General features: G+C 46.2%; 1 protein-coding gene across 1 annotated transcript; it reads right to left on the reverse strand.

Annotated features, from left to right (window-relative positions):
- Window positions 1-1,790: 1,790 nt before the first annotated feature.
- Window positions 1,791-8,956, reverse strand: LOC114592944 (transcription factor Sp5-like). Its single transcript, XM_028721327.2, has 2 exons — window positions 8,761-8,956; window positions 1,791-3,208 (listed from the first exon to the last, which is right to left on the reverse strand). The coding sequence occupies exon 2, from the start codon at window positions 3,083-3,085 to the stop codon at window positions 2,276-2,278; it is 810 nt and encodes a 269-aa protein (XP_028577160.1). The 5' UTR covers window positions 3,086-3,208; window positions 8,761-8,956; the 3' UTR covers window positions 1,791-2,275.
- Between the last annotated feature and the right edge of the window lie 208 nt (window positions 8,957-9,164).

The following is a 9,164-nucleotide window of genomic DNA, read 5'->3' on the forward strand; positions in this document are numbered from 1 at the left end:
TGCCTGAGGCAGACGCCCCTCACCGCTTGCTTTACATGTGAATGGGCCCAGGCAAAATACATGTGATGGGATTGTGGCATCTACAGTGGCATTTGCTGGCTTCATAATTATAGGCTTTGGTTCCTCCTGTGTGGCATCCGGGAGAAACAAGATTCACATCAGGATATGATGTTTTGGATAGAACAGCAAAAAAGGAAAGAAAGGGATAGTGATGCCCAACCCTGTAACCCCAGGGTTGCCATATGTCTGGGATTTCCTGGACATGTCCTCTTTTGGGGGGCCAACATGCCCATTGGCAGATTTTTACATTTAACAGGAAATGTCCGGGTTTGGGGTTTTGTTTTGTTTTGTTTGGGGGGACACATGCACGCTCGGGAGGGCAACGTTGACCTGCTGTGCCCTGGAAGCAGAAGTGCCGTGTGAAGCCAGAGGAGAGCGCATGGGAGGTCTGCAGCGACTGCCCTCTGGGACGAGGCCTTCTGCAGTGAAGATCAGGTAGGAGCTGGGATCCTGCCTCTGCCTTCAGCCTGTTAGTAGTGTTGCTGCCGCCAAACCCACACACCTCTTTCCCCGACACAGGCTGGCAGTGGCCACTTCAAGTTCTGCCACATACAATGGAACTTCACAGAAGACACAATTTAAGTCACCCTGAAATAAGATATTTGAGCCCTCCAAATCATTTACCCATGTATGGGCACAGAAAATAGTAAGTCTAGCTGAAGGGCAAAACATGGAGATCTGCATCCATCATCACAATGCATCCCTATTATTGTTTTATAGCCGTGTTTCCCAAACTTGGGTCTCCAGATGTTTTTGGACTACAGTTCCCATGTTCCCAGACCACTGGCCCTGCTAGCTAGGGATGATGGGAGTTGTAGTCCAAAAACAGCTGGAGACCCAAGTTTGGGAACACACTGTTGTATAGTATAATTATGAGGTCATTGCATTATCTTAGAAGGGGGCACAGATGTTGAGGAGGCACAGCTATGACTGTTACGAAGGGAGCCTGCACTTCTGAATCTGCCACTTTGCTACTGGGAGGCAGCTTGTATATGCATGCATTTTTACATTGGTGTGCAGTAGCAAAGTCGGGTGGGATGGATGCACTTACCTGACTTCCTGGTAGTGGCTTTGCTGCTGCTCCTTCCAGGAAGGGAGAGTGGGAGGGGAAAGGCAGTGTGTGAAGGTTGGTGCTGTGCAAAGGAACTGGTAGGAGTGCCGCATTAGCCTCAGTGCAGACACAGTGCCGACCTCCCCACTACCTTGTCCTTCCCCCACACTCTAGCTTTTCTAGAACTTCACCCAACTGCATCTATCATGATTAATAAAGTCAGGAACCAGCATCAGGTTCTGCCGCCGCCCCCCCCCCCCGCTCATTCACCTCCACCCTGTGCACACTGGGGATCTTGGTTGTTTAAACCAGACTTTCCCATTTTCTCTGAAATGAGGAACTGTGATTGAATGTCAGTTTACAAAGCAGGATATTATATATAATCATCATATGGGGTGAGGGAGAACATTGAGTCATGAAAAACCCCACCTGCTGTCTGAAGTGTACAGTCCAGGAACAGCTATACCTCAACTGTGTGCATGAACTACACCTTGTAGTGAAAAACAAAGCATGGGAACCATGTGGTATGGAAAGAGGACTGCAAAAACCATTCAAGGTCCCAGATACCAGCACTGCATGTTTTGAAGCAAGGATCTGGTTTGTAACAGAGAGGCCAACACAAAGATGGGGAAATATTTCAAATTCCCATGGACCCATATCAAGTGTTTATAGACAAGGCTGGTCGAAGACTACTGCTTCTGGATGAACTGTGTCCACCTGTGCTGGTATGTGGCTTGCATAGAACAAGCATGCTGAATTGAGTTCAACACCCTCGTCAGTACCAGCATGGAGATAGGAGTCTGCATTCACTTGTAGCTTTGTAGATACGGATGTGGGCAGGTAGGCCTTCTCCAGCATTTCAATGCATGCATTTGAAGAGGGGATTCTAAGCCAGTGAGAGTGCATTTCAACGCTTCTGGTTTAAATTGATTTAACTCCCTTTTCCAATGGAATGTCAGGGCCCAAGAATCCACAGCATCTCACCAAACTACAGTTCCTGTGGTCCTTTGGACTGACTCAGGAGGTGAATAGGCTGGCAGTGCCGCTGACTGGGACAGGGACAGGGAGTGAAATTAGCTCAGGAGCACCTCAGTCTTCTCATTGCTTCCTTGAACCCACCTCCACCCTTTGGGCTCCATTTCTGCCCCCTCCACCCCCTCGACATCACTCCTGCTTGATGCCCACTGCTGCCGCCACCATGGCCATGCCCCGCATTCGCTTTCCTTGGTGGGTCTTGACATGCTTTGCTAGGTGGTCGCTCCGCATAAACCTCTTGGGGCACAGCTGGCAGCCGAAGCGCTTCTCGCCCGTGTGCGTCCGAAGGTGCCTCTGCAGCTCATCCGAGCGGGTGAAGCTTTTCCCACAGTAGAGCCAGGAGCAGATGAAGGGGCGTTCGCCCGCGTGCCAGCGGAGGTGGGCCTTCAGGTGGGACGTTTTGCCATAGACCTTGCCACAGCCTGGCAGGTGGCAGATGTGTTGCTTCTTTCTGCCTGGCTCCTCGCTGGCTCCATTCACTGCCTGGCAGTTGGGGCACTTGCAGCGGCGGCAGCGGCGAGTGGTACCCAGAAGCCCCTTGGGAGTGCCCTGCAGGAGAGCAGCAAGAGGGGGCTGGGGGCTTAGGACCAGCGGCCGGCCCAGAGAGAAGTTGCCTGGTTGCTGCAGGCTCCACCAAGGGCCATCATCGGTGGAGGTGGTTCCTGGAGGAGGAGCTGGGCCCAAAGGCCGGGGCCCTTGCAAAAAGCTAGAGAAGTCCTGGGCCTCTGGGAAGGCATAAGAGTGTGGCATGGTGGGTGCCAGCATCTTGACAGGCGACAGCTCAAAGGAGTAGGTGGGCTCAGCTGGCGGAGTCAGGGGCAGTTCATGGGCAGCGCCACTGCTCGCTGGCCCTTGCCCGTGGTAGGGAACCTTGGGCAGCCCAAAAGCCATGGTTGTGTGTGAGCCTGATGGGACCTCATTGCTCCAGAGTTGGAACATCCCCACAGATTCATAAGCTCCTGAACTGCTTGCTGATAAATGGGGAGCAGTGGGCGCTGCTGCAAAAGTCAAGCTGGGGTGGCAGGCAGTGGCGTCCTCTGGAGGGGAGTTGCAGGTCCAGTCCTGAAGCAGAGAGAAGGAAAAAGGACTGAGCAACAACACTGACTTCAATAATCCCTAATTCCTAAAACATAATCGTTCTGGGCCCTAAACCCTGCTCAAGTAGACTACCTCATCTCCCATAAATGTCTCTTTGTTCCTGTTAGAAGTGTCTACATGGCTAGCAATACAGCAGGGATGGGGAACAAAGAACCAGCCATGTTGGCTGGAACTGGTGGGAGTTGGATTGCAAGGACATCTGTATGGAATCAGGTTCCCCATTCCAGCACTACAATTGGTAACTGCATTCACACACACACACACACACACACACACACACACACAGAGAGAGAGAGAGAGAGAGAGAGAGAGAGAGAGAGAGAGAGAGAGAGATCTTCACTGCTTCAGGAGTGCTATGTGACATTGAGCTTCACTGTTACTTTCATTAGCTGTCAGAAGAAAGGAGTTGTCAAGCTCCAGGCTTTGTTCAGCAGCTGCTACAACAGGAACTGTGACTGGGCAATCATTCCTGACCCTCACCTCCCCATATGGGGCAAAGCAGATACTGAGCAGATGCACCACTAAGGCAGGGCACCTGGGAATATTCTTAGAACATAATACAGATGTTCATGTACCACAGGTGGCAGGGGACTGGTTTCAGAAGTGCAACCAGTTCATAAGTGTGCTATTCACTTTTGGTACTGGCTCTCGTACAGGAATATGTCTACAAACAAAAGCTATTCTAGAGTAGTACCTTTCCTTAGGATCAGCCAAAAATGTTACCAAGTAAATGAACAAGCTTTCGAGTTCTCCGGAATCTTCTTCAGGCTGGATGCCAATCAAACAAACAAAATAGAGAAGAAGTACAGCATCGATAAAATGCTTTGGATGTCTTACAAAAAGAAAAAAAGAAAAACCCACAGAAAAAATCAATTGCACACACACAAAAATACAAAATATAACAAAACAAAAAACATAAGGAAAGCTTCCTAGCAGAGCTTGGAAGAAAATGATGACCACAGAACTTCTCCTGTGTGCTATAATAATAATGTCACAGGCTGCACTCTTTGGAGTTTTAACACAATGCCCTACTCTCCCTCCCTCCCTCCCTCCCTCCCTCCCTCACTGCCCCCACCAATTTTGGCTAATATCCAGTCTGAATAAGAGTTTTGGAGAACTCCAAATGTTTCTGATAACTTTTTGGTATTTCGACCAGACCTTATAAAGGTATTACCCTACAGTAGATTTGGGGTTTTTGCTCCTGGACCAACACAGCTTTTCTGCACTGGGCACCAAAAGAGGAGACTGAGAGGAGATATTATAGCCATCTTCAAATATCTCAAGGTCACATGGAAGATAAAAGAATCATAGAATTGTAGAATTGGAAGGGACCCCAAGGGTCATCTAGTCCAACCCTCTGCAATGCAGCAATCTAAGATAAAGCATCCAGGACACATGGCCATCCAACCTCTGCTTAAAAGCCTTCAAAGAAGGAGAGTCCACAACCTGCCAAGGGAGACCATTCCACTGTCAAACAGCTCTTACCTTCAGAAAGTTCTTCCTGATGTTTAGTTGGAATCTCCTGTCTTGTAACTTGAAGCCATTGGTTCAAGTCCTACCATCCAGAGCAGGAGAAAACAAGCTTGCTCCATTTTCGTTTAGATAGCCCTTGAGATATTTGAGGATGGCTATCATATCTCCTCTCAGTCTGCTTTTCCCCCAGGCTAAACATACCCAGCTCCTTCAACCTTTCCTCATAAGGCTTGGTTTCCAGACCCTTGATCATCTGGGTTGCCCTCCTCTGCACACGTCCCAGCTTGTGCACATGTTTCAACCTCCTCCTTAAATTGTGTTGCTCAGAACTGGACACAGTATTTCAGGTGTGGTCTGACCAAGGCAGAATCGAGTGGCACTATTACTTTCCTTGATCTGGACACTATACTTCTGTTGATGAAGCCTAGAATAGCATTAGCCTTTTTTGCTGCTGCATCACACTGTTGACTCATGCTAAGATGGAGCAAGCTTCTTTTCTCCTTCTCCAGAGGGTAGGACCCAAACCAATGGCTTTAAGTTACAAGAAAGGAGATTCCAACGAAACAACAGGAATAACTTTCTGACCGTAAGAGCTGTTCGACAGCAGAACAGACTTTCTCAGGAGGAGGCGGAGTCTCCTTCCTTGGAGGGTTTTAAGCAAGAGGTTGGACGGGTATTTGTCATTTGAGATTCCTGCATTGCAGGGGTCACTTCCAACTCTAGAATTCTACGATTCTATGATCTTGATTGAGCCTTATTTAGAAGGGACTTACAGTAGAGACCCTGAGGACAACTACAAAGTATTTAACATAGATACCTCCTTTCTCCTTTTTGTTTCTTATCCCTCAGATCTGCAAGGAGACAGTTAAGCATTCACTGCCCATCATCAGCCTTATGTTAGAACATCAGCAAAATCCTTTCCCTGTGGAACTGCTGTTCTTTAGTTAGCACAGGAATAATCATCTGCCAGAAGGTTGAGATTATATGCACAAAAGAACTCCCTGTGCAGGAAAAAACCAACAATCCATTCTACTGGTCAGCTAGGTGCTCCTGAAAAATTAATGCCCAGGGCAAGCGAGAGACAGGGGTCGCCAAAGTGGTGCCCTCCAGCTGTTTGAAGGGCCACACGATACCCACCCTTCCCCTGTTGCTTGTCCCAGATATCTGACAATTGCAGGCACACGCTGAATACAATGTTAATGCTACAATTCCTAATGCACACTTACTATTAAGTAAGCTTCATTGAATTCAAGGAGACTTATTTCTGAGGGAACTCCAGGAGGGAATATTAACTGGGTTACTCCTCAGTTGTGGGGAAGATGCCCACTCATTGTTCTGGAAGCTGACTGAGGAAACGTGTATCTTTTCAAATGTTTAGGTGGAGTGTGTCTCACATCTTAATCTGGTGAGTGGAACCATTTTTGTAGCGTTGGTATCCAAAGTTTGATATAGAATGGCACAGAACTTGGATCTGTCTTGGCAGGGATTCAAAGACTCTGATGCAAAAAGACATTATCAGTCATGTAAGAAGTGAATATACCCAATTATTACTATTGAGCCTAACAAAGGAGCTTATCCCTAGAAGGCAGGCAGATTTTAATACTGAGCCGAACAGCAGCAGGCAGAGTTGCAGCAACCAAGTCAGAAATGAATAAACAACTGTCAGTGTATGTGGATTGAGTCCCAGTTTTCCTGGGAGTAAGTCCCAGTGGAGGGATTTTTCCTGAGCAAATGCATATTGGAAACTGGGCTTCCTTCCTGTGTATACATGTATAGGATTGTGCTGTAGGACTGCAGTTGTAAATAAACTTACATTTTCAGTTTGGAAGTGGAAAGTGTTCCATGCCTCTAGTGTCAAAGCTGCTTCTAGAAGCTCTCAGAAAACAGAATTTATCTCCCAGAAACAACATTCATTCATTTAAAGGTGGTGCCACCCTCTCCAAAATAAGTTAAAGGCTACTTCCCTGAGCAGACACACCTCCAACTCCAAAAACCCCCAGAAACTTGTTTTCTTATTAGGTACATCCATTATACTGGGCTGCATGGCACCAGGAAATTCCTTCTGCAAAGAATGCATCTGGTGGTTTTTTGAGACAAGCATTATATTTTGATCTCAGTCCCCATCTCCAACATGGAGGTAATATAATGATATTAGTATAATCATTAATATACGTAATAATGCCTTACAAGCCTATTGTCAAGATAACTGAGATAATGCATTTAAGCACGTTCTCGGAAGTGTGAAATTAATTTATTATTATTATTATTATTATTATTATTATTATTATTAGACCTTCAGCTGCACACAGTTTAATGAGCTTGATCCAAGCATGAAAAAAATGACTGTCCACCCTCACAGGAACATAAAAAGGTCTTATAACAGAGCTCAGGCTATTTCTCCATCTAGCCTAGTATTTTCTCCCCTAGCTTGGTGTCCTCCCATCACCTCTGACCACTGACTGTGCTGTCTGCGATTGATGGGAGCTGAAGTCCCAGCAACATCTGGAGAGTGCCAGGTTGGGGAAGGCTGGTCTACTCCTGCCTAGTCTTGACTGGCAGCAACTCTCCATCACTTGCTATCAAATCCTCGCTACCTGGACTTTCTGCAAGCAAAGCAGAAAGCAGATCATGGTACTACGCTACGTGTGATAATAAAATTATCGAGAGACACCTGGTTTTCTTTCATCTACTGTAGAGATTGTGTATAAACAGTTCATACCGTTCTGACCTCAGAAAAGAAAACAGATAAAGCAGTACCTGCATTAGAACTTTTTAAAATAAAAACAAATATTGGGACACAATCAATATTTATGATACATCATAATAAATAGGAATGGTTTTTATTATCATCTGTCCAAAGATTGCTGTTTGGGTCCCAAATTGAGCAAATATTTTAAAATGTTGCCTGAATTCAAGACATATTATTTTCCTACCTTTAAACTAAACATTATACATCAAATTTAACCATTTTAATTTCTAGGTTTTTGATCACCACTCACACATGGTAGGGAGGCTTGCACTTTCCAATTCTTGTGGAACCAAGATCCTAAATGAAACCACAAAAGCAAAAACTAGCTTTACTGGTGGTCTGCTACCCTGTCCTTCCAAATATCCCAACAAAATCACTGCAGAGTCCAAAGGTAAAATATCCCCCTGTTTGTTTTGTCTAAATCCTCAGTTGCCTCACCCCAGGACCAGTGTATTTTGATGTAAGATAGGCACACATTTCTGAATCTACACTTATCCTTCAGAGTGATTGACAGCTATTCCTTGAAATGGGAATGTGGTTTTGGTGTGAGAAGCCTAGGATCAGGAGAAGTTTAAGTGATTTCGAAAGCAAGAGTCCTTGGGGTTAAATGCATGGCGGATCCTGCAGTAGTGTCTGAGTGGATGCTTTTCAGATCCCTTGCAGACCTGGGATTTTTGATTCCACAGGTTCCAGGAATGAGCCACCTTGCCATTCTGCATAGCAAAGAGTTCTGTGCAATTCCAAAGTTTACACACCAATAATAACCAAATAAACCTACCACCTCCCCTGTTTTGAAATTTTAAGAGAATGCCAAATCAGAGCTATACCAGTCTTGACCAATAAGATTACAGTTGTTATTTAGTTTGTTTATGCTCCCCCCCCACATGCCCCTTGTTATGCTCCTTTGAGCGTCTCAACATTATCATAATCGGAGAGCCACAAGCATTTTAATCACAACAAACCTTCTGTACCTCTTCCATACTAAAATCTCTTTATTTTATTGCCCCTCTTGAGAGTGCAGTCCTCTGTACACTTTTTTGAGAGTAAGTTTCACTGATCTTAATGGAATTTATTTCTGAAGAGGCATGTCTAGGATTGCCCTGTAAACCGACGACTGCGATTTCTCCTCCCACTCCTAGCTGATTCCACTTGTGCATGTCAGGCAGAAAAATCAACAGGTGAAGCTTTCCCCACTGCTTCACCTTTGTGCATCATCACCTGTTGGATTTCTGCACTCAGTCAACCAGCCAACCAATGCGGCTACTCTTCCCGCCCCCTCGCAGACTCTCCTTACCTGCAAGGAGGAGTGTGTGATGTCCGAGTTCTGCAAAGACAGTTTCCATCAGGGGTCACCCGAAACTATCCATGGAGGGAGCGCATGGTCTTCCGATAGAGGTGGGAAAACAGCCCGCTTCTTCCTCTCTCTGAAATTCCTCTTTTCCTCCTCAGTCTACATCTTTTTCCTCCTGTGATCATACTCCAATCCCCTGCCTCCCCCTCTTTCCTTTCCTTTCCTTTTTGTTTTTTTGGCTTCCCTTCAGCCTATCAGGAGTGGCGATTGGAGGCGCCTTTGAAGTGGCGGAGCGAACCAATCATTAAAATAGATTGAATGATTTCAAAGAGGGGCCTGGCTAGATCTCCTTTAAGTGCCGGGCTCCCCCGCTGGGGGGCTTGTTATGGATGCAAAAGGGGTTGATT

The sequence above is a fragment of the Podarcis muralis genome, chromosome 2, assembly GCF_964188315.1.
Source record: "Podarcis muralis chromosome 2, rPodMur119.hap1.1, whole genome shotgun sequence".
In the NCBI taxonomy this organism is placed as follows: Eukaryota; Metazoa; Chordata; class Lepidosauria; order Squamata; family Lacertidae; genus Podarcis; species Podarcis muralis.

Coding starts and splice junctions, on each gene's coding strand:
- LOC114592944 (XM_028721327.2), bottom strand. CDS start 3,085: ATGTTCCAACTCTGGAGCAATGAGGTCCCATCAGGCTCACACACAACC.